At 67.8% G+C, this 26,249-nt stretch overlaps 3 protein-coding genes and 1 pseudogene across 6 annotated transcripts; 1 reads left to right on the plus strand and 3 right to left on the minus strand.

The window, feature by feature from the left end:
• The first annotated feature begins 3,126 nt into the window (after positions 1 to 3,126).
• On the plus strand, positions 3,127 to 13,653 carry HDGFL2 (HDGF like 2). Of its 3 annotated transcripts, none has more exons than XM_084498748.1 (16): positions 3,127 to 3,234; positions 5,140 to 5,216; positions 5,309 to 5,447; positions 7,122 to 7,301; positions 7,674 to 7,790; positions 7,915 to 7,986; positions 8,246 to 8,393; positions 8,590 to 8,665; positions 8,762 to 9,047; positions 9,757 to 9,851; positions 10,385 to 10,455; positions 10,828 to 10,898; positions 11,277 to 11,378; positions 11,482 to 11,695; positions 12,328 to 12,457; positions 12,667 to 13,653. In XM_084498748.1, the coding sequence occupies exons 1-16, from the start codon at positions 3,163 to 3,165 to the stop codon at positions 12,743 to 12,745; spliced, it is 1,929 nt and encodes a 642-aa protein (XP_084354874.1). In that variant the 5' UTR covers positions 3,127 to 3,162; the 3' UTR covers positions 12,746 to 13,653. The 3 variants fall into 3 exon arrangements, with proteins under 3 accessions (XP_084354874.1, XP_084354875.1, XP_084354876.1); XM_084498749.1 differs by having other exon boundaries at positions 8,768 to 9,047; XM_084498750.1 differs by lacking the exons at positions 5,140 to 5,216; positions 5,309 to 5,447 and having other exon boundaries at positions 3,133 to 3,234.
• Positions 13,654 to 14,190: 537 nt separating this feature from the next.
• LOC311424018 (perilipin-3-like) lies at positions 14,191 to 16,365 on the minus strand. The gene is made up of 5 exons (XM_084498767.1): positions 15,516 to 16,365; positions 15,376 to 15,428; positions 15,084 to 15,285; positions 14,837 to 14,988; positions 14,191 to 14,734 (listed from the first exon to the last, which is right to left on the minus strand). Exons 3-5 carry the CDS (start codon positions 15,262 to 15,264, stop codon positions 14,255 to 14,257), a joined length of 813 nt encoding a protein of 270 aa, XP_084354893.1. The 5' UTR covers positions 15,265 to 15,285; positions 15,376 to 15,428; positions 15,516 to 16,365; the 3' UTR covers positions 14,191 to 14,254.
• LOC311424021 lies at positions 16,365 to 23,022 on the minus strand (annotated as a pseudogene). The gene is made up of 15 exons (XR_014698957.1): positions 22,963 to 23,022; positions 22,310 to 22,368; positions 22,026 to 22,221; positions 21,836 to 21,918; positions 21,503 to 21,734; positions 20,768 to 20,961; positions 20,590 to 20,694; positions 19,695 to 20,487; positions 18,652 to 18,709; positions 18,260 to 18,455; positions 18,071 to 18,153; positions 17,687 to 17,984; positions 17,357 to 17,547; positions 17,150 to 17,272; positions 16,365 to 17,064 (listed from the first exon to the last, which is right to left on the minus strand). The product of XR_014698957.1 is annotated as an uncharacterized misc_RNA (transcript).
• Positions 23,023 to 24,222: 1,200 nt separating this feature from the next.
• LRG1 (leucine rich alpha-2-glycoprotein 1) lies at positions 24,223 to 25,855 on the minus strand. Its single transcript, XM_084499131.1, has 2 exons — positions 25,633 to 25,855; positions 24,223 to 25,490 (listed from the first exon to the last, which is right to left on the minus strand). Exon 2 carries the CDS (start codon positions 25,475 to 25,477, stop codon positions 24,473 to 24,475), a length of 1,005 nt encoding a protein of 334 aa, XP_084355257.1. The 5' UTR covers positions 25,478 to 25,490; positions 25,633 to 25,855; the 3' UTR covers positions 24,223 to 24,472.
• Between the last annotated feature and the right edge of the window lie 394 nt (positions 25,856 to 26,249).

A 26,249-nucleotide genomic window follows, 5' to 3' on the forward strand; every position in this document is an offset into this window, starting at 1 on the left:
CCCCGCGGCCCAGCCCCACAAAGCAGCTCCCAAACCCCCAACCCTCCCCCAAAAAAGCCTCCAAATCCATCCTAAAACCCCCCAAAAAACTCCAAACCTGTCCTAAAGCCCCCAGCCCCCCCCCTCAAAACTCCCAATCGCCCCCCAAAGAACCTCCAAACCCATCCTAAAACCCCCCAGACCTCCCCAAAAAACCCTAACCTGTCTTAAAACCCCCAACTCCCCCCCCAAAAAAAACCGATCCAATCCTAAAACCCCCAAACCCTCCCCAAAAAAACTCCAACCCCTTCTTGACACCTCCAACCCCTCCAAAAAAAAAACAAACTCGTCCTAAAACCTCCAAACTCCCCCCTTAAATCAAAAAACAACTCGATTTAATCCCCCCCAAAATCTCCAAACCTGTCCTAAAATCCCAAACCCACCTGAAAACCCACAATCGCACAAAAAAAAATCCAAACCCATCCTAAAAGCCCCAAAGCCTCCCCATGCCCCCTAGCCCGTCCTAAAAGCCCCAACCTCCCCCAAAAACCTCCAATCCCATCCCAACTTCCTGCACCAAAAAAGTCCTAAAACAAACAAACAAACAAACAAAAACAAACCAAACCAAAACAAAAAAAATCTCCAAATCCATCCTAAAACCCCCAACCCCTTCCTAAAACTGCAGCCATAATTCCCCGGTGCAGGCGGGCGTGCAGCGGCAGGGTGCCCCTGTCAGCTGGGCGATCCGAGGGGGCCCAGATGTGGGTAAATAACATAATAATATCTTAATAAATAAAACAAAGTTTGGTTAAATAAAACCAAGTTGGGTTAAATAAAACCAAGTTTGGTTAAATAAAACAAAGTTTTTTTCTGCACGTGCAGCTCTGTGCCTCCAGCCGGCGGCTTGCGCTGAGGGAGGCCTCACGCCGCCACTGCCTCCGTCCCACTACCAGACACGAATCTTGAGACAAAAATGAATAAAATAAATTAAATATATATATATTTTTTATAATAAAACTTTAGGTGCGGCCCTGTGCCTCCAAGCAGGAGCTCGGCAGGCCTCATGCTGGGCCGAGCGGCCGGGGGCACCCAGCACAACCCCACAGCTCCATCCTCCCCTGACACCTGTGTTAAATGGCTGGAGACAATTTTTTTTTCAGTGAAACCCCCTAAAATCGGTTCAAAACCAGGCAAAGGGCTGAAAATCGCGCAAGGACAGCACAGACAGGAGGCCGGGGTCCGGCTCCACGAGGTTATTCCCACACGGAGCTGGGCCGCAGTGGTGCCATTTTCCTCCTGGGGCTGTCCGGGACCGGCCCCGTCGTGTCCCCACCACGTCCCCAGGGGCCTGGGAGCTCCTCCCGGGGACACCTCAGAAACACAGCGCCCCAGGAGCCGGCTTTGTGGCTTCTCTTCCACCCAGCCCTGCCTAATTTCCCCTCGCCAACAAAGCCGCCGCGCACGCCCCGGGTGCCGCAGGCGAGCGCCCGGCCCGGGTTTGTTCTCATTTTGCCTCTCCCCAGAGGTGTGACGGACATAAAATAATTCCTACAGCACGTGGGGGTTGTTGGCCAGCACCTCGGGCCGCCACGTCCTCGCACCCCGGCTGCTCGCCACCGTTTTGTCGCCGTTTCTGCCTTCGAAGCCGGCAGGTGAGCTTTTTTTTCGGTGACTTCACGGATAAAACGGGATGAAAAAATGGGGCTAAACCAGCGTGAGCTTCCAGACAGATTCTTTATATCGTTTCACTCCAAATTAGTAAGATTTAAGTTTAAAAAAAATAATAAATAAATAAATAAGGATGTAAACAGATCTAATTCCGCTGCACAATTCCCACTTCTTCCCCCTATAACCACCCCTTTCCCATGCCCCGGGCAGAAATCCCGTTGTCTCTGCTGTTTTTTTGGGGTCCCTTGCAGCTGCCCCCAGTTTCTGGTCACACCGGGATGTCCCTGCTGCTTTTTGGGCAGCTGTGGGGATTTCATTTCGCCGGGTACATCCTGCCCCAGCGCCCCCCAGTCCTGACACCTGCAGGGGGGCTCGGGATCTTCGGCTGCACCCCTACCCCCAGCCAGACGGCCGCTTTTTACCCTTTTTGCCCCCAAAAAGCAGCTGCTGGGCTCTCCCCTGCTCCCCAGCACGACACCCGGGGCTCCCATCAGGGTCCGGTGGCTCCCTGTGGGGCATCGCCCACCCCCGGACACCCCCGGGGCCGGTGCCCCCCCGGTGTCCCCGCAGCCCCCTGCCCTTACCCTGGTCTGTTCAGCCCTGGCCCCAGCCCCACAGCTCACCACGGGTCCCGGGACCCCCAAGGACCCTCCCAGACCCCCCCGGAACCCTCCTGGACCCCCCCGGAACCCTCCTGGAACCCCCCGAGACCCCCGAGCTCTCCCCGGGACCTTCCTGGATCCCCTCGGGACCCCACCCTGGACCCCCAAGACCCTCCCGGACCCCCCCGGGATCCCCCGAGACCTTCCCGGACCCCCCCGGATTCCCTGGGACCCTCTTGGACTCCCCCTGGACCCTCCCGGGACCCCTGAGACACCCCCGGGACCCTCTCGAACCCCTCCGGGACCTCCCCCGGGACCCTCCTGGACCCCCCCGGGACCCCCTAAACCCTCCCGGGACCCTCCTGGACCCCCTGGACCCGCCCGGGACCTCCCGAGACCCCCCTGGGACCCTCCTGGACCCCCCCAGGACCCCCTAAACCCTCCCGGGACCCCCCGGGACCCCCTCAGGACCCCCCCAGACTTCTCCCGGGACCCCTGAGACCCCCCCGAGACCCACTCGGACCCTCCTGGACCCCCCCGGGACCCCTGAGACCCCCCTGAGACCCTCCCGGACCCCCCCCCGCCCCCCTCCTGCCCCCGCCCCCTCCCCTCTCCCCCTCCCCTTTGGCCCCGCCCCCTCCCCGCTCCCCATCCCGCTGAGCGGCCCGGCCCAATCCCATCCTCCCGCCGTGCCCTCTCCTCCCTCCCATTGGCCGACACCTTTGAGCGGCACCTCCTCCCACCAACAGCATCCTCGGCTCCCCGGGGGGCGGGACATCCTGCGGGCCGGGCCGGGCCGTCTCCGCCCCCCGCTGCCCGGTGCTGCCCCGCGGCCTGGGCCTGGGCCTCCGCCGCCGCCGCCTCCCTCCCCCCCCTCCCCTCAGCCCCGAGGCCGCCCCCCCCCGGCCCCGCCATGCCGCACAGCTTCAAACCCGGGGACCTGGTGTTCGCCAAGATGAAGGGCTACCCGCACTGGCCCGCCCGGGTGAGCCCCGGGGGAACCGAGCCGCTGAGGGGGACGGCGGGAGGGGGGAGGAGGCGGGCCCGGGACCGGGAGGGGGGGGGGGGGGAACCGGGGGGGGGTTAACGGGAACGGACAGGGATGGGGCTGCGGGCACTGGGTGTGTATTGGGTGGGGGGCTCGGTACCGGGCAGGCAGCAGGGCGCGGGGACCGGTACCGGGCAGGGAGAGGGGGGGGGACCCGGTACCGGCACCGGGATGGGGGCTGCTGCCTGTGCTTAAACCGGGATGGGGGACCCGGTACCGGCACCAGCACTGGGACAGGGCCCGGTACCGGACCTGCACCGGGTGATGCTCTGGTCCCCGTACCTGCACCGGGGGGGGTGTCCCGGTACTGGCACCGGGATGGGGCTCGGTACTGGGCAGACACCGGGGCGGGGGACCCGGTACCAGCACCAGGATGGGGCCCGGTACCTGCAGTTGTACCGGGATGGGGGACCCGGTACCGGACCTGCACCGGGTGATGCTCTGGTCCCTGTACCTGCACCGGGAGGGGTGTCCCGGTACTGGCACCGGGATGGGGGCTGCTACCTGCGCTTGTACCGGGACAGGGGACGCGGTACCAGCACCGGGACGGGGCCCGGTACCCGTCCTTGCACTGGGACTGGGGGCACGGTCTGGTACCGGAGCCGCACCGGGATGGGGGGCCCGGTACTGGCACCGGGATGGGGCCCGGTACTGGGCAGACACCGGGGCGGGGGACCCGGTACCGGTACCAGCACCAGGATGGGGCCCGGTATCTGCAGTTGTACTGGGACGGGGGACCCGGTACTGGACCCACAGCGGGTGATGCTCTGGTCCTGGCACCGGGAGGGGGGTCCGGTCCCAGTCCCTGCTCGGGGCCTTCCCCCAGGCCAGGCAGCCCGCTTCCAGCACGCCCCCAGCACGTCCCCGCTCCGGGGCTGGGGCTGAGCCGCCCCGGATTAACGGGGTCCTGCACCCACAGCGGGGCAGGAGCCGGCTCCCGGGCCGCACGCTGCTGCTGTCCCCGGTGGGACCGATCCCGGAGCAGAACCGGGGCTGGAGGCCACACCGGGACCTGTGCTGGCACCGGGAGCGGGGCCCCGTGGTGCTGCCCATATAACGGGGGCATCCCGCACTGCTGTGGGGTCGCGTGGGGCTGGGGCTCCAGCGCGAGGAGTGGGGCAGCCCTTTGGGACCCCCCGGTTGTGAACGGGGGGCAGCAGGAGGAGGAACGGGGATGCAGCCGGTTCGGGGGCCGCAAGCTTTGGAGGTGCGGGGTCGGGGGCAGCCGGTGCCGTTTGTGGGGTGTGGACGGGGGCAGGCGGCCCGGTGGGCAGCGCCGTGCGGCGGCACCGGAGGAGGAGCTGCGGACGGAGTGGTCGGGGTGAGAGGCACCTCGTGGCTCAGGGGGCTCCCGGTGGGCAGCCGGGGGCCAGGCGGGGTCGTATGCAATGTGGGATCGGGGCCGGGGAGGCGCCGGGGGCCGGAGATGTCGCCGCTTGACCCGTGAGACCCGGGATGATGCCGTCGTGGCCGGCCTGGCACCGGGGGGGTCACCCAGCACCGAAAGGATTCGGCCCTGCCAGGAGGGCGCTGGCATTGCCGGCTTCCAGCGGCCTCTCTCCTGCTTTTAGCCGGCTCCTTTTTGGGGAGGCTCCTCCCGAAGACTTCTCCCCGGCCCGCGGGGACAGCCCCGAGAGCCCGGACCACGCCGAGCCGACCGACGGGCACCGGAGCCGGCGCGGCGCGTGGGAAGAAGACGCCGGGGGTGGGGGCCTCCCCGCCGTGCGTGCCGGAGTCCCGTCGCCGCCGCCGCCGCCGCTAGCCAGGGCTACCGGGCGCCTCGCAGAGGACGTGCTCCAGCCGCTCTCTCTCACCACCCTCCCGCTTTGGGTTTCCTTTCAGATCGATGACATCGCGGACGGCGCCGTGAAACCCCCGCCGAACAAGTACCCCATCTTCTTCTTCGGCACTCACGAGACGTAAGCGCTGCCTCGCTCCCCCCCACCCCAAGCTCTGGGCCGCGCCCCCGCTGCCTCCGCTCTGGGCTCACCTCTGCTTTGTTTCTCTCCAGCGCCTTCTTGGGCCCCAAAGACCTGTTCCCCTATGAAAAGTATAAGGACAAATATGGGAAAACAAACAAGAGAAAAGGCTTCAACGAGGGATTGTGGGAAATCCAGAACAACCCTCACGCCAGTTACAGTGCCCCTCCGGTGAGTGCGGGCCTCGCGTGGCGGGGGGGCAGCGAGGACGTGGGCTGCGAGCACCTCCTGCTCTCCTCCTCTCTCTGCTTCTCCCCGCTGTGGTGTCTCCGCGCTTCCGCCTCGCGCAGCAGCTTTCTCAGGGTTGCAAAGCCTTCCCTTTCCTCTGCCCTCTCCCTTTCGGTGCAAGACTCGGCCCCGCTCGCCCTCCGAGAGGTAGGCACCTCTGTCCCCGGCTCCGAGGCGGAACGGGGAGCGCGCTCGGCGTGCCTCGCCCCGAACCCGGAGAGGATTTTTGCTCGCAGGGCCCGGGGCAGCCCCTCTCTTCAACCGTCTCTCAGGTCCTGAGCCAAAAGCCCACCGACGGCTCCTCCAGCGGGCGCCAGGGCTGGCTGGGAGGCAGCTCTTCGCTGTCGGTTGTCGGCGTGCGAGGGGCCTTTCGTGACCGTAATTGTGTGATGCAATTTATTGTATAGCGATCTCCAGAGGAGGCGGCCAAAGCAGCTTCATAGGCAGTTGGGCTGAAGAGGCAGAGGCAGAGGAAGGTTTTTAAGGTGAGCTACGAAGACCAGCCGCTCTGGAGGTAGGCAGGCTCAGGTGTGCTGCTGCCGGCGCAGGAGAGAGGTTGTGGTTTGTAGGAGCGCTGGGAGATGCTCAGACCCGGCGCCGCCGCCGAGGTGAGGCCGTGGAGGTGCCTGAAAATCCCGGGAGCGACTTCGCCTCTCCGCGGCGGTGGGCGGGAGGCTGGTGGTGGTGAGGGAGGCGGCAGCCACGGCCGGAGACTGCTCAGCACCACCACGAACTCCCGGCGGGGTTGAGGAACCCACTCCTGAGGGGCTTGCTGGGAGCGGGGGGAGCACCCGAGGCTACGCCGGAGATCCCAGCGAGGCTGCGGGTTCGCCGACTGCGCCTGGAGGAGCAGAAGAGGTTGAAGGAGAGGCTTGACTTCGAGACCTGAGTGCAAGGAGGTGCCAGGAGGCCAAAATGAGGAGAGGCTTTCCGGCAGGAAGGCTCCGGTGCTGGAAGAACCCCCGCGCAGCTAGGGACGGCCGCTCCTGCTGCGCGTGAAGAACGAAACACCGAGAAGAAGACGGGAGCTCAGGTGTGAGGAACCTCGTGAAGGGCCGACGAGAAGCTGGGACGCCTCCCCTGCACAGAGGGATGGAGCAGGACGGAAGAGATCCCAGCTGGGCCAGAGCAGTGGCTCGAATCGAGGGCTGGCAGCCCGGGAGGAGGGCGGCCGCTCGCTGATTCCGGAGGAGAGGCCGAGCCCAGCCGCCGGCAGGGCAGGCAGAGGAAGGCTGGGATGCGCTCGCCCCTCGGGGGCCCGTCCAGCCCGGGCTTCTCTGAGGGTCTGTGGCAGGGCGTGAGGCTGCCGGGGAGGGGAGCGAGGTGGCTGTGGTGGTCTCGGGGTGGCGCGGAAGGGGCTTCGGGAAGGGGGTGCAGGGGAATCAGCAGCGGGTCGGCCGAGCGCCCTCCTTGAAGGGCCGGGAAGGTCTCTGGAGGGTGCTGGCTCCTCTCGGGGGGCCTCGGCAGGAGGGGTCTGTGCCCTGTGCTCCTCTGTGTGTGCGCTCCTCTCTGCTCAGTGCTGCTCTCTGTTGCTTGTTGCCCCCGCTCGCCCCCTTCTCTCCTGCCTGCCGCGGGCCTGCGGGGGCAATAACGCTTTGTGGTCTCCGCTGTCTTTAGCCCGCGAGCTCCTCGGACAGCGACGTTCCCGAGAACGACCCCATGGGGGGGAGCGACGCGGGGGACGACGAGGACGACCCCGCCATGGCCGCCGTCACCGCAGAGAAGATGGAAAGCGACGAGGACTCGGATCGGGGCAGCGACCACAGCGGGCTGAAGCGAAAATCGTTGGCGATGAAAGTGAGTGAGGGGCTGGGGGAGCAGGGCCAGGAGGAGGCTGGGACGTGGGTGTTGGGCCCCCCACCGAGCTGCCCCCCTTCCTCCAAAAGAAATGAAGCATTTGAACGTGTGGAGGGGGGAAGAAACCACCTTGCTCCAGGGGGAAAGTTGGGTTAGTGCAGGTCTGGGGTCTCTGAGGTGCTGGGACAGCCACGTCCTGGAGCAGTTTGCAGAGAGACCAGAGCTGCACGGCTCTTCTGAGTGTATCTGGCTGTTTTTTTTGGGTTCCCCTGGTGGGGGAGAGTTGGGCAAGCCCTTCTCAGCCAGGGTTTGCTTTCTGCTTGGGCAGAGAGCGGGTGGGCTTCTCTCACTGTGTCGCTTCTTGGCCGTCAGATGCCGGTGGCAAAACGGCCTCGGAAATCTTCCAGCGACCTGGATCAGGGCAGCCCCTCCCTGACGGAAGAGGAGAACTCAGAAACGTCCTCGGAGTCGGAAAAAAACAGTGACCAGGTGAGGAGGTTTGGGGCTGCGTCTGCCTGGAGGCTGGCGGGGACAGTGGCACCGAGGCAGGGGGAGCAGACCGGCTTCACCACCGTGAGACCGTTCCCTATTTAATCTCTGTGTTTTCCTCCAGGATTTCACTCCCGAGAAGAAGCCAGTGGCCAGGGCTCCCCGGAGGATGCCTGCAGGGGGCAGGAAGAAGAAGGTAAACGTCCCCCTGCAGTGGCTTGGCCCGAGGGTTGCTGCTTCAGGCTCCTCTGCTCACCCCTGGGCGCGAGGGAGCTGGCTGCTGGCAGCCCCTGGGGGGAGGCTGGGTCAGGGTGGGCTCTGCTGCGGGCTGGTGGGGGTCCAGAGCTAGAAGAGAGCTTGCCTGTGTCTCGGTGACCCGTCCGGGCGCCGTGCCGCTGTGTTTGGGGCAGCAGCTGCTCCTGTTCCCCGCATCCAACCCCGCTTTGTGCCCGCAGAAAGTGGCCTCCGGCTCCGATTCGGATTCCAAAGCGGACTCGGACTCGGAAATGGGCAACGCAACCGTGGACATGACCAAGTCGGACTCCAACTCCGACTCGGACTCCGACGTGTCTGTGAAAAAGCCTCAGCGGGGCAGGAAGCCAGGTAGGAGACACCAGGTAACACCCAGGAGACTTCACCTGCCACAAGCGGGCCCCTGCCGGCTCCCTTGGGAGGCTGGAGGGCGCGTGGGATGGGTGCTCCTGGAGCTCTGGTGTCCGCTTCTGCGCTGAACAGCGTCCAGAAGTTTCCAGAAGCACCTCCCAGGGCTCCTGCTCACCCTCCTCCCCTTGCCTTGCAGCTGAGAAGCCCCCTCCCAAGCCCCGTGGCAGGAAGCCGAAGCCCGAGCGCGTCCCCACCAGCTCCAGCAGTGACAGGTGAGGCTGGGGCGCTGTCCCCTGGGGCTGGGGGGTTTGGGGGTCGCCGGCCTCCCCTCCCACAGGAGGGGTCCGAGCGTGCCCTGTCCTCGGCAGCGACAGCGACAGCGACGTGGATCGCATCAGCGAGTGGAAGAGACGGGACGAGGAGCGGCGGCGGGAGCTGGAAGAGAAGAGGAAGAGGGAGCAGGAGGAAGAGATCCGTCGGCTGCGGGAGCAGGAGAAGGAGGAGAAGGAGAAGAGGAAGGAGAAAGCGGAGAAGGGCGAGGAGGCGCACTCGGACAGCGACAGCAGCGCGGACGATGAAGTAGCCAAAAAGGGCAGGAAAGGCCGGGCCAAGGCTCCGTCCTCCTCAGATTCCGACCTGGAGATGGAGAAGGAAGTGAGTGCAGCGCTGGGAGGGTCGGGGGGGCTGGTGGCAGGCAGCAGCAGCCCGTCCTCTCCCTGCCACGTCAGCAGGAGCCTCCAGGAGCTCAGGGACCTGCTGTCCTGGCTTTCTTTTACCCTGGGGAGCACGGGGAAGGGCTGTGTGCCACGGGGAGCTGTGTGCTGGCCCAAGAGGCCCCATCCAGTTCGCATCCCTGTGATGCTCTCTCCCCGCAGTCACTGCATTTGCCCTGCTGCCCTCTGCAGAGGCAGGGGAAGGGCCGGCAGGGCTCGGCTGCAGCACTGAGGAGGGCTGCAGAGGGCTCATGGCCAGGGGCAGGGTCTCCCTTTCTGCCTGCTCCTCTGCACAGAGCAGGGCCGGGAGAGCAGCACGAAGACCTCAGCCCTGCGGGGAAGCGTGGCTCTGGCAGGCTGGGTGGGCTCTCCTCCCCCCCGTGCTGTATCCCAGCTCCTTTTTTTACGCTGTGCTGGGACAGCCCCGCACCCAGAGCAGTTGGGCTGCTCGCAGCAGCCTTGCAGCAGTGCTGCTGGGGGCGCTGGCTGCTGGCACTGCTGGATCCTGCCCCGATGGGGCCGAGAGGACGGGAGCAGGAGCAGGAGCAGGAGCAGGAGCAGGAGCAGGCCGTGGTGCTGCCTCCCTCCCTCCCGCAGCGGGGTGGGCTCTGCCGCAAGCTGCTCTCGCCTGCATTGTTCTCTCCTTGAAGGTAAAGAAGCCGGCGAAGAAGCAGCCCTCGGAGTTGTCAAGGAAACCGAATCAGAAGGAGAAGAGGGGCCGAGCAGAGGAGAAACCGCGGAACAAGTCAGCATCTCCCCTCCTCTGCTCCTCTGGGGCCAGGGCTGCTCCTCGGCTGCTGCCCCAGCCCTGCTGCGGACCCGCGGGGTGGGGATGGGGTCCTGGTGGAGCTGGCTGTGCCAGCAGCACCCCTGGAGGGCTTCCTCCTCTCCTCCTCCCCTTTCTGGAGCTGAAGGAGCCGACGGAGGTGTCTGGGGAGGGGGGAGGCACCAGGCTGAGCATCCCTGCTGCTCTCCAACACACAGAGGAAGATCCTGGGGGCATCCCGGGCCACCTCAGCTTTGGGCTCTGCCTTTCTGCAGTCCCGGGGAGCTGGGGCATGGGGGAGCTGCTGTCTCGGAGCTCCTGGCCGTGTGAGCTGGGAGATGTGTGTGGGAGACGAGTGTGAGAGCGTGGGTGGAGCGCGGCCGGGCTCCGCTGGGCAGTGGGGGACACGCTGGGCCGAGCTGTCACCTCTCTCGCTAGCCCAGCAACACGCAGGTGGTTTTACCTGCGGGCATCCCCTGCCTGGTTTCACCTCGTTCCTTTTCCTCCCGCAGACCTCTGAAGGTGGAACGAGGCCGCAAGAAGTCGGAGCTGATCCCCGAAAGGAGAATGGAGAAGAAAAAGGGTGAGGGGGCGGGGGCTGTGAGGGCAGGTCGCAGGAGAACAGAGACAGAAGGGAGCTGGGGCTGCTTCCCCCATCCCAGGGAAGGATCTTTCCAGCAGGGCTCACTTCTGGTTGGGCCCTGCCGGTGCTGCTGTGATCCCTGCACCGTGCTGGGAAGTATTTACGGGGTGTGTAGGGACAGCTTCCCTGCAGGCATCCCCTTCCCGTTGGGGCACACCCCAGCCTCTCCTCTTCAGAGCAACCCCTGGGGCTGCTTTCAGCCTTGGAGCCATGAGAGGAAACCAAACCCCTTTTGAGGGGAGAGCTTCTGGGCTCCAGGCCGTTGTGTGCTCCCCCCCTGATGCCCCAGCCTGTCTCTTTTCGCTGCTCCAGAGCCCACCGTGGAAGAGAAGCTTCAGAAACTTCACAGCGAGATCAAGTTTGCCCTGAAGGTGGACAACCCGGTGAGTGCCTGGCTGTGTCAGCCACCACGGGCACCTCGCCCAGCTGCTGGAGGCTGCTGGTGCTGGGCTGGAAGCTGGGTGCTGTGAGGGGACCGTGCTCACGGCGGTGCCAGTCCCTGGTGCCCATTTGGAGCTGGCAGAGGAGCTTCTGCCCTTCTCTGCCACCCGTTCCTGTCCCCGTGCTGGGCTGTGGGCGTCCTCTCACCTGAGCTGGGGCTGGGGGGCTGCAGCGCTGGGTTTCTCCCTGGAGACAGCACCCAGAGCTTTGCCAACCCCCCCGGGAGGCGGCTGGCAGACAGAATCCCTCCGTTTTCCCCCTGCTGCTCGTGCAGGGCCGGGTGTAACCCACGGTTTCTAACCTCGGTGCCCTCCCTGCAGGACATCAAGCGCTGCCTGAACGCGCTGGAGGAGCTGGGCACGCTCCAGGTCACCTCTCACATCCTGCAGAAGCACACGGACGTAGTGGCCACTCTGAAAAAGGTACGAGGGGGGGGCTGATCGCCGGGTGGAGGGAGGGGGGGGGTGACACCCTTGGCTTGCCATGAAGGGTGCCAGCACCTCCTGCCCCCCGGGGCTGTCGCAGATCCGTCGCTACAAAGCCAACAAAGAGGTGATGGAGAAAGCCGCCGAAGTTTACACCCGGTTGAAGTCGCGCGTCCTGGGACCAAAGATGGAGGCGATCCAGAAAGCCAACAAAGGCGGCCCGGAGAAGGACAAGGGGGACGTGGACAAGAGCCAGGAGAAGCTGGCGGGAGGGGAGACGAGGAATGAGAAGGGGGAAGAGGAGACAAACGCCGGTAACGCACCCTGCCCCTCTCTCGGGGCACTTCCCGGCTCTGTCCGGGCCTGTAGCAACCTCGGGGCTCCTGGCCCTGGGTGCAGCTCGTGGCAGAGGCCGTGGGGCTGCCTGCAGAAGGGGCAGTTTCACCCCCAGCTTCTCGTGGAGCGTGTCTGAGCTTGGGGACTGCGTGTTGAGGCGGGGCGCCGCGGGCTGAATATCAAAGGCTGGCGGCAGTGAGAGCAGAGGGCAAGCTCGGTGCCCACGCCCTGACTCGGGGTGGCTGCGGGGCAGATTTTGGGCCAGGCCAGCTCCTCGCTGCCAGCTCGAGCCCTGCTCCCGGGCACCAGGGGGATGGAGGAATGCGGAGCCGCCCTTGGCCGCTGGCTCAGGCTCTTGCGCAGGCAGCTGGGGACTGGGATCTTCCATCCCCGCCTGGGGACAGCCCCGTAATGCTGCAAGAGCCTTCCTGGAGGAGCTGGTGGGGAAAATCCACGCTGCTGTCAGCCTCTGGGCACGGGGAATGGAGGCTTTGGGGCCCTTCTGGTGGCTGTCAGCCCCGGGTGAAGGGACAGCCTGCCTGTGGGTTGGGGTGAGCGAGGCTTCAGCCACCACCGTGCCCAGGTATCCGACCTTGTCTCTTCCCTGCAGATCTCTCAGCTCCTGTGAACGGTGAATCCTTATCCCAAAAAGCAGAGGGCACAGAGGAGAAGGAGCGAGACAAAAGCCAAGGGCCGGGAGCCGGTGAGCTGGAGGCGTCTGCCGAGGAGACCCACAACAAGTGAGCACGGGGGGGGCTCGGCAGCTCCTCAGCACCCACCACGCCTCCACCCTCAGCTCCTCAGCAAGCTGGGCTCTTGCTCACCACCTCTGGGGGATGCCAGAGCTTGTGGGGCTTCTCCTGGCTTGGGGAAGAGCCTGGGTTGGGGGAGGGAGGGACGCTGTGGGCACGGGGAGGCTCTTGCTGAGGTGCCTGTGCTCTGCCCGCAGCGTGCAGGATTATCCCAACGCCGAGCGCGAGAGGGCTCGCGGGGAGTCAGAGTCTGTGGACGACGCGGAGGAGAGCTGAGGAAGCGGGGCCCGCCTGAGGGAGGATGCAGAGGGGGCCGTGCTGCCTGACGGGAAGGGAGACCGGCCTCCCCCTCGCCCATCTTTGAGTTACTTCACTAAGTCACACAGTAGCTGATGTCCTAGGTCTTGTCCTGTGCCCCCGACCCTGTGAAAGCACCGAACGCAGGGGCAGACTGTGCTGTTTGTCTGTATTTGTCCCCTCTTTTTTTTTTTTTTCCCTTTTTTTTTTTTTGTTCTCCCCTTCCACCTAATTTCTTGTGATTTCGACCGCCATGAAATGAATATAAAGGGTTTTTTAATGAAAAACACGAGGAGCCCTAGTGTCTATTTCTTCAGGCATCGCTGACTGTGACTAGGGGAGGGCAGGAGCATCCCTCTTCCCTTTGCCCCCTTCCCGGGGCACTGACTGGAATAATCCCCCGGGGGGGCCCTCTTCCCTCGGGCCAGGAGCCAGGCCGGGCACCCATGGGTGGCCCCGTGTCTGTCGGGGGACACCTGGACCCCCGAGGGGTGAGGGCAGGGCCTGGCTGTGCCCCCAGGGCTGCTCCAGGCTCCTTTCTTCTCGATTTTCCTGTGCCCTGGCTGGGAGCAGCCGTGTCCCAGCAGTCGGGGACCCTCTCCCTGCTGCTCGGAGCCCCTTTCCCTGCCCCGCCGTTCCCTCGGGCTGGGTGCAGCTGCTGGAGCCTGGTCCCTCTGCTCCCACAGAGGCCGCAGGGCCGGGCACCAGCTTTTGGGGAAAAACAAAGTGAAATTGTGTATTCGCTCCTCTCTGAGCTGGGGGACTCGAGCGGGGCAGCGTCCTGCCTCGTGCTGGGCAGCGTCTCCTTTGTCTGTCTGTCTCTCCGCTCTTTTGCAAGGATCTGGAGCTTTTGTACATGTAAAATAAAGATGTTCCCAGCTCAACCAGCCACCGCGTCCTCGTGTCCTCTTTGTGCAAGGATCGGGTGCCCGCACGGGCTCGGTTGCCCCGCTCCTGCTCGGAGGCTGCTGTTGCTGTAACCCTGCCCTTGGGGAGCCCGGGTTCTTTTCCAGGCTTGATTTCATGCTCCAACCCTTCATAAACAGAACCCAAATAAACCCCGTGTCCCTCTTGCCCAATTTTCGGGAAGCGAGAGGCGGAGGGAGGAGGGATGGGGTGGGAGGGGATGGGCACTGCTGCCCACTGCGGGGCCGATTCAGCCCTGTCCTTAGGGCCCTGATGGCTGGGGAAGGGGGACAGGGACCTGCCACCGTGCCCCAGGAGAGGCTGGATGAGCCACGCAGCACCCAGCAAGGGGCTCACCCAGCTGCTGGGTGGCTTAAAGCCAGCTGCAAGCCCCCCACACCCCATTTCAGCACCTCGGGGCAGCGCTGACCCAAAGCGGTCCCCAGCCCACACCACCTTGGAGCCCCAGAGAGGAGCAGGAGCCCCGGGGAAGGACTCAATGACACAAGACACGAGCGTGGCAGCGAGCAGAGCCGTGTTGATGGAGGACACGGGGTTGGGGGTGGGATATTCAGGCTGGAATTATTCCCGTGCAGGGGCTGCGGGCGCCACCTCACCCTGCCAGGGCTCCTGCGGGTGCCGGAGGAGGAATTCCACCAGCGCCTCCAGCGCCTCCCAGGCCTGGGCCACCCACCTATGGCCCTGGGTGGTCAGAGCCTCCTCCAGCTCCCTCAGGGAGCCGGCCAGCACGAAGGCGCGGTGCAGCTCGCCCAAGTTGTCCTGGGCCTGCTGGGCCCCCTCCCGCAGCGTGGCCGGCAACCGCCGGGCTTGGGCCAGGAGCCACCCGAATTCATCCCGCAGCCGCAGCGCCAGCGCCCGGCCCTCGCCGAGCTCCTGGCATCGCCCGCACCCTACAGGCACCGGGGGGGGCCCCAAAAGCCCCCCAGCCTGGCTGCAGGCAGGGTTGGGGCTGGGATTTTCCTGCTCCGGGCTCCTTTGTCCCCTCCGCTGCTCCTGGCCGTGGTGGCACCGCTCCACAGAGCCTCGCCGGGCGGCCACCGCCTGCGGGAGAAACGCCACCGTGACCACGGGGACGTGGGCACGGTGCTGGGGGGGGTGTCCCTGTCCCCATCCCTGTCCCCTCCTGTTGCCACCAGCTCTCACCACGTCGAGGATGTGCCAGAGCCGGGTGAGGTGGTGCCGGGCGTCCTCCTGCTGCCGCCGCAGCCGCTGCACCGCGCGGGCAGGGGGGGAGCGGAGACCACCGAGCCCGCGAGCCTCGGCCACGGCCACCCCCGGCCCCTCCACAGCCCAGTCTGCAGGGTGAGGGGGGCACAGAGGGGAGAACTGGAGGCTGCGGTGCCACAGGGACACCCCCAGCCCCCAGTGGTGTCCTGGGGGGGGTTCTTACCTGCGGGCAGGTAGCGGTGCAGCCACTCCTGGGTCGTGCCCAGAGCCCGCTCGGCGCTGTGCAGGAGGAGCTGCCCGGCCCTGGAGCCCAGCAGGGCTCGGAGGCCGGTGGCCACGGCCAAGCAGATGCCCACGACGGCGTCCTCGGGGCCCAGCGTCCGCCCCAGCTCCGTGGGACTCATCGGGGCAGAGCCTGCAGCGGCCTGGGGCACACGGGGGGGCTGCGCTCAGCACCCCCAGGGCACCGTCCCCTCCAGGGACCCCCCCCCCCCTTGTGCCCACCCCTAGGGTACCTGCTGGGATGGCTGCGGGGTGGCTGTGTCCTCAGGGCCCCAGGGTGCTCTGCCTGTAACGGGGGGGACACACGGGGGTGCTGACACCCTGCGTGCCCCCCCAGACCCCCAGCGCTGCCCCACGGCCCTGCTGTACTCACGCCAGGCCGTGCCCGGGGGGCGGACGGGGGGGCCCACGGTGGGGTGCGCGTTGGCCTCGCTGCCCGTGTCCTCTGGGGTGCCGGTGGGGGTCCGGGAGCCACGGGCCCTGATGGAGCTGGGGGGCCAGGGGGGGACCTGGCCCTCGCTGAGCTGCTCCGGGAAAGGGGCTGAGACCCGCGGGGGGGGCGCTGGGGCCCAGTTCAGCCTCTGCCCCCGGCCCCAGCACCCCCTTTGCTGATCCTCCTGCTCCAGCCCCGCACCCAGGGGTGGCTCCTCGGGGTCGTTGTCACTGCTGGGCTGGGCGCTGTCCCGGCCTGGGGGGGGGGCAGAGCAGGGTGTCACTCAGTGCCTGGGGTGTCCTTTGCCCCCATGGGGGTCACCAGATCCCTCCCCGTGACCCAGGACCCCCTCATCCTCCCATGTCAGAGCACAGAACCGTGCCAGAGCCCCCCCCATGGACATTTCTGTGCCCCCCAGGCTGCTGCCCCCTACTCCTGGGGACAACACCAGGGGACAGCAGCACCACCGGAGGGGTTGGGGCCACGTCCCCACACATGGGGGTCCTCAGGAGGTGGCAGGGGGTCTCTGCTCCTCCCTGGCAGCCCCTTCCTCACCCTCAGCCATGGGCTCTGCTCAGCTGTGGTGGTGGGAAGAGGCTGGGGACCCCACCAGGACCCCCCCAGTGCCCCCAGTAGAAGCCTCAATCCCTGTGAGGTCACAGGGCTCCGTCACCCCCTGCTCCCTTCCAGCAGCTCCATCGCTCCCCCTCCAAAGCCTCAGAGGGGGGGCAGCGGACCCAGAAGTGTCCCCCCCCCAAGCCCCAGGTCCCACAAGAAGGCTCAGACCAGTGCAAAACTCCGCCGGGTTTATTGCTTCAGCAGCTGCCCCTGCCTGCCCCGACCCACGGGGGCTCCCCCCTGCTACGGGGCAGAGGGAAGAGCAGGGGCTGGAGGGCACTGATAATTACGGGGGGGGGGCACAGAGGTGGCAAACGAGGGGCAGGGGCTGCTGTAGGCACTTGGGGACGCCAAGGCACTTGGCTGGCACCTTCCTGCTATAGGGGAAGGGGGCACAGAGCCGCGCTGCGGGGGTCCTGCACCCGGTGCGGGCAGGAGGAGGAGGATGAGGAGTTACTGGGGCCAGGCGAGGGGGGGGGGGAGCTCCAGCGCTGTTCTCGCTCTAATCAGCCCCCCCAGGAGGCCGCTACTGATCCTGGAGGCCCAGCAGGTGCTGGGTGGAGGGCGTGAAGGGCCCCACCAGCCAGGACAGGGGCGTGTTGTGGGCCACGTGCTCCACCAGCTCGTCCATCAGCTCGCGGGCCTTGGCGGCGTGGGCGCGGGCCTTGGCCAGGACGCTGCCCGTCACCTCCTGGAGGGACGTGGCGGAGGCCAGGCTGGCCCGCAGCTCCTCCACGTTGTGGCGAACCTGGCCGGCCGTGTCCTGGATGCCGGCGGGGAGGCCCTGCAGGCTGGACACCAAGGGCTGGCAGGCGCCCTGCAGCTGCTGGGTCAGGCCCTGCACCATGGCCAGGGCGCCCGATTCCACCCCCTGCGGGGGGACGAGGAGAGGTGAGGGGTGGGCGCACACACGGAGCTCCCCAAAAGGGGGGGCTGCCCCCAGCTCCTCAACCCACCTCGGGGGGAACCAGGTCCTTGCCCCCGCCCGGCTGCTTCTTGCTCCACTCCAGCCACAGCTGCTGCAGCTTCTCCTGCCCTCCCTGCAGCTTCTGGTCCATGCCCTGCTTCAGCTGCTCCACCTGACGGGGGGCAGAGCAGGGTGAGGGGGGGGCTCGTCCCGGCCCCGAGGGGAAGGGGATGACGACCTAGGGAGGGGGTCCTACCAGGTCGAGGGTGCGCTGGAGCTGGGCCAGCACGTCCTGGCTGCTGTGGCGGGCGCTTTGCAGCTTGCCCAGGGAGTGCTGCAGGGCCCGGTGCCGCAGCTTGGCCGAGAGCGAGCCCAGGCGCACGAAGTAGCTCTGCTGCTGCTTCTGCTGCTCCGTCTCGAAGCCCTCCACGGCCGTGGCCAGCTTGGCTGCAGGAGAAAATCCCCCCCCATCACCACCGCCCCCCACTCAGAGACCACCCCATGGGGAATCGACCCACGGTGCCTTCAAGCGGGGGGGGTCCCCAGCCCGCCCCGCATCTCCGGGGGGTTGCGTTGGGGTCCTTACCCAGCTCCTCATCCGTCATGGGCAGGTAGTGGTCCACCAGCTCCTCCGACTTCTCCAGCACGGAGCCCACCCCGCTGACCACCATCTGGCCCATGGCCGAGCCCATGACGGTGCTGACGCCGCTGCTCACCGCCGACTTGGTCAGCTCCACGCTGCCCTGCACGGCCCCCTTGGTCATGTCCATCACCCCCGTCACCCGGCTGCTCACCGCGTCCTTGGCCCCCGCCACGGTGCTGGTCAGGACATCCTTGGCCCCCGTCACGGTGGATGTCACGAGCTGCTTGGTGTCCGAGATGAGCTGGGAGAGGTGGGGGGGGGGGAGGAAGAGCCCTGAGTTTTGCAGGACCAGGGCAGACCCCAAGCACCCGTGTGGCCCCCCGGTACCTTCTCCGTGGGCTGCTGCAGGATGGGCAGCTTCTCCTCCAGCTTATCCAGCCCCTTGCAGGCGTACTCGTTGGCAGTGGAAACTGGGGACCCAAAACCAGCCTTTTTAACCCCGGTTCCTTGCCGGGGACAGTCTCCCAAGCACCCCCATCCCGTTTGGGGGTGCTGCCCAACCCCAGCCCCACTCACTCTGCGGCTCCAGCTTGGTGAGGAGGGGCTGGGCCCCGCTGACCGCCGCCGCCGTCAGGGTCTTCACCCCCTTTTCGGCCACGTCGCAGACGGAGCGCACGTAGGGGTGGCTCTCCTTGGTGGAGGCGTAGGCGGTGGACACCATCCCGTAGGCAGAGCTCACCAGGGGCAGGCTGGCCACCCGCGTCCCGATGCTCTGGATATGGGAAAAGGGATGGGGGGGGAGCGTGCCAGAGCCCCAAATCTCCTCGGGGATAAGGCATGGGGCAACGCGTGCAGCTCCCAGGGGGAGCGTTTGGGGTGTCCCCCTCCCCACAAGGGGATAAACCTGAGTGGTGACGGGTCAGCAGGGGACACCGGACCCCCCCCAGCACCCCCCCTGCCCCACTGACCTGCTGCTCCTCAGCCTTGGGCTGCGCCGTCCCGGGCTCGCTGGAGGCCATGGTGGGGCTGGGGGGGGGGAAAGCATCGCAGGGGGCTGAGCAGGGGGGGGCAGCACCCCCAAACGGGACAGGGGGGTGCTGGCGACCCCACAACGGGGGGACCCCAAGCTCAGGACCCTGCAGCCCCTCAACCCTGAGTCGGACAGCCCAGGACAGGGGGGTCCCGGTCCCCACAACCGGACTCCGGACACCCCCGGAGCTCCTACGCAGGGGGGGGGGGGGTCGGTCCCGGTGTCCCCCCACCCCCCGGTCCGGGAGCACGGCAGCGCCGGGATGGGGGCTGCAGGGAAGGTCCCGGTCCCGGTCCCGGTCCCGGTCCCGGTCCCGGTCCCGGTCCCGGTCCCGGTCCCGGTCCCGGTCCCGGTCCCGGTCCCGGTCCCGGTCCCGGTCCCGGTCCCGGTCCCGTTGCGCACTCACCGTCCCGGTGCCGTGCTCGGTGCTGGACGCGGTGCCCGGCCCCCGCCCCGCTTTTATAGCCCCGGACCCGCCCCGTGCGCATGTGACCGGGACCCGCCCCATCGGGGCCGGACCGGGGACAACGACCGCCGGCCCCGGAACCCCCCCCCCCGGCACGGAGCTGCCCCCCCCCGGCCGGGATTCCCCGATATTGGGGTCCCGGGGTCCCCCCCAGCACGGCCCGGTGGGTGCTGAGTGGTCCCAGTGGGTGCTGGGACTGGTCCCAGTGTGTGCTCAGGATCGGTCCCAGTGGGTGCTGGTGGGTCCCGGTGCTCCCCCCCGGTGCCCCCCCCCCAAAATTCCCAGCGCAGGGGGTGCCCCGGGCCCAGCCCCGCCATGGGGCCGTGGTGGGGTTGGAGCGGTGGCGGCGATAACGGGGACGAAGTTCAGTGCCACACGGCCGCAGGTCACAGTCCAGCAGCACCCAGCTGCCACTCCCGGCCCCCCCCAGCACCCAACACGAAGCCCCCCCTGCAGGGCGACCCCCAGCCCCCCAGGGACCCCCCCATCGCACGTCCCACCCCGCAGCAGCTCACGCCGCTGGCTGTGAGTAACGCCTAGAGAATCCGGGCTTGGTTTTCCTCTTTAACTTCCATTTTGAACTTTTTCGGCTTAACTTTTTGGTTTTCCTCTTTTTTTTCCCCTCTTTAATGGGCTCTGAGGCTGCTGAATCCCGATGCTGCCGGGCTCGGGGACACCGCAGGGAGCTGCAGCCCCCACGGTGGCCGGGCAGGGCTGGGCGCACGCCCCATCCTCCCCGTGCCACCGTCCCCTGCCCCCCCCAGAGAGTCCCAAACGACATCAGGGATCCCACGCAGGGCCACCGAGTCCATCCTGCCGCTTGCCCCCCCAGCAGGGGCAGATTCACAGCTGAAAGTGGGCCCCTTCCCCGGCTGGGGGGGGGCATCGGGAGGCTCAGCGCCCGCTGCACGACTGCGCCCGGTGCCCCCCGCCGCCCACGGTCACGCAGCCGTTCCACTTGGCCATCTCCACGGGGCTGTCCTCCGGGTACTCCACCAGGGCGGGGGCGAACGGCCCCACCAGCCAGGGCAGGGGTGCGTGCTGCCCCACGTACTCGATGAACTCGTCGATGCTCAGCTGCGCCCGCGTCACCGTCTGGCGGCTCTGCGCCAGCACCATGTCCGACAGGTCGTGGAAGGAGCGGGCGCGCGCCAGCGTGGCGTGCACCCCCTCCACGCCGTGCCGCACGTGCCCGGCCGTGTCCTGCACGCTGCTCGGCAGCCCCCGGGCGCCGGCGGTCAGGCGGGCGCAAGCGGCGCGCACTTGCTGCAGGAGCCCCCGCAGCATGGCCAGCGTCCGCGCCTCCACCTGCAAGGCAGCGAGCGGGCAATACCCTGGGGGGTTGCCCAAACCCCTGGGAGGTCTCCTCGGCACGGCCACCCCCCCAAAAAAAAAAAAAATACAAAATACCTGGCTGTCCTCCATGGGCACGCCGTCCTGCCGGCTCCACTCGAGCCACATGCGGTGCAGGTGCTGCCGGGCGCTGTGCAGGGACCCGTCCATGCCCTGCTCAATCTGCGGGAAGGGAAAGCAGTGGGAGCGCAGTGGGGGGGCACGCACGGGGCCACGGGGATGACTGTGGGCTTACCAGCTCGATGACACGGTGGAGCTGGGCCAGGGCGTGCTGCGCGCTGTGCCGGGCCCGTTGCAGCTCGCCCAGCGAGCGGCGCAGGGCTCGGTGCCGCAGCTTGGCCGAGAGCGAGCCCACGCGCACGAAGCAGCTCTGCCACCGCCTCTGCTGCTCCAGCGAGGCCGCCGCGGTGCCGTCCGCCACCGGGGCTGCTGTGGGGTGAGGGGGTGAGAGCCACCCCAAAAGAGAGCCACCCCACCGGGATGTCCCCATGCCGGGCAGAGAGCATCCCACTGGCGGTGCCGGGATGTTCCCTGAGCTCTGCGCCCCAGCACAGGGGCAAACCAGGCTGCTTGCCCCCTGGGTCATGCAGAGGTGTCCCCACAACCCTCCCGGTCACCTCTGCGGTGACACGGGGCCAGCTCTGCCCACTGCTGCCCCGTGCCGAGCTATAAATACCCGGGGCGGGTGGGCTGGCGGCGCAGGGCTATATTTGTTTTCTGCTTTCCAGGTGAGAGTTCACCCACCGCTGCGCCGCGTTCCCCAGCTCCGGGTGGCCACGGAGCAGCCACACGGGGACTGTCCCCTGCACCCTGGTGGCCCTGTAGGGCTCAGCACCACCCCGGGGTGAGACTGGTGGTGGTGAGAGGCACTGGGTGCTGCAGAGCCCTGGGGATGGGGCGCAGTCCTGGAGGGATGGCAACCCAAAAAGAGGGTGAGATGGTTTTTGGGCACGGCGTGCCCAGCACTCACCCGGCTCCTCGTCCGTCCTGGGCAGGTAGTGCTCCACCAGCTCCTCCGACTTCTCCAGCACCGTGTCCGCCCCCGTCGCCAGCAGCTGCCCCACGCGGGAGCCCGCCACGGTGCTGATGCCGGTGCTCAGCGCCCGCCGGGTCCTCTCCACGCTGCCCTGCACGGCCCCGCGGGCCAGGTCCACAGCCCCGCTCATGGTGGACGACACCAGCTCCCTGGTCCCTGCCACCACCTGGGGAGGGGGGAAAGTGCAAAGGGGGGGCTTGTCCCAGCAGCTGGCCCAGGGCTCAATCCCGGTGCCCCCCGAATTGGGGGAGGGGGATGAAATGTTACCATCTCGGGGGGCTGCTGCAGGATGGGCAGCTTCTCCTCCAGCTTATCCAGCCCCTTGCAGGCGTACTCGTTGGCAGTGGAAACTGGGGACCCAAAACCAGCCTTTTTAACCCCGGTTCCTTGCCAGGGACGGTTTCCCCGAGCACCCCCATCCCGTTTGGGGGTGCTGCCCACCCCCAGCCCCACTCACTCTGCGGCTCCAGCTTGGTGAGGAGGGGCTGGGCCCCGCTGACCGCTGCTGCTGTCAGGGTCTTCACCCCCTTTTCGGCCACGTCGCAGACGGAGCGCACGTAGGGGTGGCTCTCCTTGGTGGAGGCGTAGGCGGTGGACACGGCGCCGCGGGCAGAGCTCACCAGGGCCAGGTTGGCCACCCGGCTCACCACGCTCTGCCACGGGACACGGGGGCCGTGAGCTGGGGTTTGGGGGGGCCAAAGCGATGCCCCCCCAGCCCCCCTCAGCCCTCAGCATCCCTACCTGCGCCTCCCGCTCGGCCTCCGCCGGTGCCGTGGTTTCGGCTGACATGGCAGCAGGGGCTGTGCAGGGGACAGAGATGGGTTTGGGGGGGCCACGAGCTGTCCCCCACCAGCTCGCGGGGGCACCCGGAGGCCCCCGAGCCACTCGTGGGGAAGGTTTTGGGGTGAGGAAGGGGTTTTAGGGCCGGGACCGACCTCCCACCACTGGGGTCCCCCCATGGGGCTGGGGAGGATTTGGCCGTGGTTGGGGCTGGATCCGCTCGGTGCTGCCTTTTTGGGGAGCCCCAGGGCAGCCCGCACCCCCCGGCACCCCCCCGCCGGACCTCTCGGTGTCCCTTGGGGTGACCCCGGGGCTGCGTCCCATGGGGGGGGGGACACACGGTGCTGCCCCTGCGCGCCCCGGGGGCGCGTCCTTGGGGTCCCCACGGGAAGGTCCCCACGGGGGGGGGCTGGGGGTCCCCTGGGGGTCCCTTGGGAGCGTGGGGGGGGGTCCCGGAGTCCGCGGGGGCTGGGGGCGGCTCCCTGGGGACGGGTCCCTGGGGGTCCCTGGGGGTCTCTGGGGGTCCCCGGGGGCAGGCAGGGCTCGCCCCCCCCCCCCCGTAACGCCCCCTCCGCCCTCCGTCCCCTACAACGCCCCCCGCGTGTCGCACTTACGGGGGAGGGGCTGTCGCGATCCCCGGTCGCGATCGCGATTCCCGGTCGCGATCCCCCCCCGCTCCCCGCCCAGCGCCGGATTCATAGTGAAGGCGGGAGCCAATCGGCGGAGGGGAGGGCCGCGGCTCAGCCAATAGAGAGGGGGGGGGCGGGACCCGGGGGGGCGCCACGTGGGGCCGGGGGGGCCGCATCCTGCCCGGGGCTGTCCCTGTGCCCCCTGTCCCCACGGCAGGCGGCCCCCAGCCCTGTGACCCCATAGGGAGTGACCCCGTGCCAAGTGTCCCCCACCCGTGCGACCCCATAGTTGGTGACCCCGTGCCCCGTGTCCCCATGCCCGGTGTCCCCCACCCCTGTGACCCCATAGGGAGTGACCCCGTGCCCCGTGTCCCCATGCCCGGTGTCCCCTATCCCCGTGACCCCATAGCAGGTGACCCTGCACCAAATGTCCCCATGCCCGGTGTCCCCGTGCCAAGCATCTCCCTCCCACGCCTGGTGTCCCCATGCCGGGTGTCCCCTATCCGTGTGACCCCACAGCAGGTGACCCTGTGCCATGTGTCCCCATGCCAGGTGTCCCCGTGCCAAGATTCCCCATGCCAGGTGTCCCCATACCACGTCCCCTTGCCGTGCGCCCGCATGCCAAGTGTCCCCTTGCCGTGTGTGCCCATAGCAGGTGACCCTGTACCGTGTCCCCATGCCATATGTCCTCATGCCAGGTGTCCCCTTGCCAGGCGTCCCCATGCCAAGCATCTCCATCCCCAAATTCCCCACGCCAGGTGTCCCCATCCCCAGTGTCCCCATGCCAGGTGTCCCCATACCATGTCCCCTTACCGTGTGTCCCCATAGCGGGTGACCCTATGCCATGTGCCCCATGCCAGGTGTCCCTATACCATGTCCCCTTACCGTGTGTCCCCATGCCAAGTGTCCCCATGCCAGGTGACCATCCCCATCCCAAAATTCCAACCTCCCCACGCCAGGTGTCCCCATACCCCGTGTCCCCTTGCACCAAGTGTCCCCGTGCCCAGCGTCCCCCATGCCATCAGGGCCCCTTGATGCCACCAGCAGCCCCTGCGGGTCCTCGGGCTCGATGTCACACAGAGGTGGCACCGTGGTGGCACCCGGGGGGTGGTCCTGTGGGGATGGGGCTGGTCCGGATGGGGGTGGGCAGGGGACAGAGAGGGGCTGGGAAGGCACGGCCGTGGGACAGGGCGCCTGGCACTGCGTGACCCGGGGACACTGCAGGACACCGCAGAACAAAGAGCATTGTCTCGAGGTCGCTGTTTAATGTCTTGGGGGGTGGGATGGGGACAGGGACGTGGGACAGGTGGGACAGGGCTGGGGGCCATCGGGGTGGAGAAGGTGGGATGGGAACAGGGGGAACGGGCTCCCCCTGCCTCAGTTTCCCCAGGAGAACTCGGCTCGGCTGGGGACGCAGCGTCAGGGCAGGAGGGGACCCAGGAGGGGACCCAGGAGGGGACCCAGGCGGGCACCTGGGCGACCCCAATCCCTTTACCTAGGGCTCGGGCAGGCTCTGCCCGTCCTCCTCGGGCTGGCATCCCGCATCCCCAGCCTGGCTCAGGGTGCCCACCTCCTGCCCCTGGCGGTGCGGGGGGCTGGCACAGAGGGTGCCACGAGCGGCCACGAGCTGCGGGGCCGCGCGCCGCAGGAGCTCCAGCAGCGGGCACTCGCAAGCCCAGGGGTTGCCCGAGATGTCGAGGGACAGCGGGGGGCCGGGGGGGCGCGGGGGCAGCTCCAGGGCCCGCAGCCGGTTGTGCGCCAGGTCGAGGACCTGGAGGTGGCTGAGGGGGGCAAAGAGGCCGGCAGGCAGCGCCCGCAGCTCGTTGCCCTGCAGGAAAAGCAGGCGCAGGGCAGGCACGGGCGCGAAGGCGTCGGGGGGCAGCGCGCGGAGCCGGTTCCCCTCCAGGTCGAGCCGCTCCAGCTCCCGCAGCCCAGCCAGAGAGCCCGAGTCCAGGCTCTGCAGGCGGTTGTGGGACAGGTCCAGGCTGTGCAGGGACACCAGCGGGCGGAAAACCTCCGGAGGCAGCTCCGCCAGCGCGTTGGCCCCCACGTCCAGCCAGCGCAGGCGGGCCAGGAGCTGGAACCAGGAGGGCTGCAGCGCCCGCAGGCGGTTCCCCCGCAGCACCAGGTGCTGCAGGAGCTGGGAGCGCTGGAAGAGGCCGGCGGGCAGCTCGGGCAGCGCGTTGTCCGTCAGGTCGAGGACGCGCAGGGCGGGCACGGGCCACAGCAGCTCCTCGGGCAGGGAGGCCAGGAGGTTGGAGGCAAGGTGCAGCTCCTGCAGCTCCGGCAGCCCCGCCAGGGCGTCGGGGGGCAGGGTGGCCACGGCCGTGAACTCCACCGAGACGGCCAGCGTGGTGGGGGGCAGCCCCCCGGGGAAGGTGCGCAGGGTGGGCTCGGTGCAGACGAAGCGGGTGGCGTTGGGCTGCAGGGGGCACGGCGTGGAGGGGCTGCTCAGCACCAGCAGCAGCAGCGGCGGCAGGATCCGGGCCGGCGGCACCATGGTGGTGCGGGGGCTGCAGGCAGGAGGCCGCCGTCACCCGAGGGTTGTGCAAGCCCTGCAGCTCCCAGCCCCGCCACCGCCTCTCCAAATGTCCCCGTCCCCGTGTCCCCTGTCCCCAACCCCGCTCCTGGCTGCCCCCCCAGCCTTGTCCTCACCTCCTGCAGGGGTCGGCCGGGCTCCTCGGGGGCTGACGGTCCTGGCTCCTTCCTCCCCGGTGGTGGTGGCCGTCACCGGGGCTGGTTGGTGGCTCGTCCTCACGTGCCGCTCGGGAAATCGCCGCCTTCGCCAGCGCTGCCAGCTCGCACGGTGCCAGCACCCGGGGCAGGGGCAGGGCGCTCACATCCCCTCGTCCCCATCACCCCACAGCATGGGGGGGGGGGCACGGCATTGACCTCCTGCACACCACAGGGGGCTGGGGGCACGGTGGGTGCCCCCCCCCGGGCTGTGGGTGTCCACAAGAGGGTGCGAGTGCGCGGAGATGGGGGTGGGTGTGCACGCTGGGAGAGGAGGCTTAGCACAACGGGACACACGCTCCCCGTGCCCCAAATCCCCCTCCAGCCCTTTGTCCCCCCCAGCTGGCCCCGTGCCCCCCAGGGGACCCACCCGTGGGACGTGGCCGTCCCCATTTCCATGCTGCCAGGATGTGGCCGGGCACCGGCAGCAGCCGCACGCCCCGGTGCAGGCAAATCCCCCGGGATGTGGGGGGAGCGCCCAGCACCTCGACCTGCTTTGCCTCTCCCCGTGCCACATCCCGGAGCCCCCCCCCCGGAGC

Source organism: Aythya ferina (assembly GCF_964211825.1).
Source record: "Aythya ferina genome assembly, chromosome: 26".
NCBI lineage: Eukaryota > Metazoa > Chordata > Aves > Anseriformes > Anatidae > Aythya > Aythya ferina.

Bases quoted from the DNA above. Each gene is read 5' to 3' on its own strand.
- LOC311424018 (XM_084498767.1), bottom strand. From the start codon at position 15,264: ATGAGTCCCACGGAGCTGGGGCGGACGCTGGGCCCCGAGGACGCCGTC. The intron at 14,989-15,083 runs GTAAGAACCCCC...CTCACCCTGCAG, and splicing joins GCACCGCTACCTGCCCGCAG to ACTGGGCTGTGGAGGGGCCG. The intron at 14,735-14,836 runs GTGAGAGCTGGT...TTTCTCCCGCAG, and splicing joins TCTGGCACATCCTCGACGTG to GCGGTGGCCGCCCGGCGAGG.
- LRG1 (XM_084499131.1), bottom strand. From the start codon at position 25,477: ATGGTGCCGCCGGCCCGGATCCTGCCGCCGCTGCTGCTGCTGGTGCTG.
- HDGFL2 (XM_084498748.1), top strand. From the start codon at position 3,163: ATGCCGCACAGCTTCAAACCCGGGGACCTGGTGTTCGCCAAGATGAAG. The intron at 5,448-7,121 runs GTGAGTGCGGGC...CGCTGTCTTTAG, and splicing joins CCAGTTACAGTGCCCCTCCG to CCCGCGAGCTCCTCGGACAG. The intron at 8,666-8,761 runs GTGAGGCTGGGG...TGTCCTCGGCAG, and splicing joins ACCAGCTCCAGCAGTGACAG to CGACAGCGACAGCGACGTGG.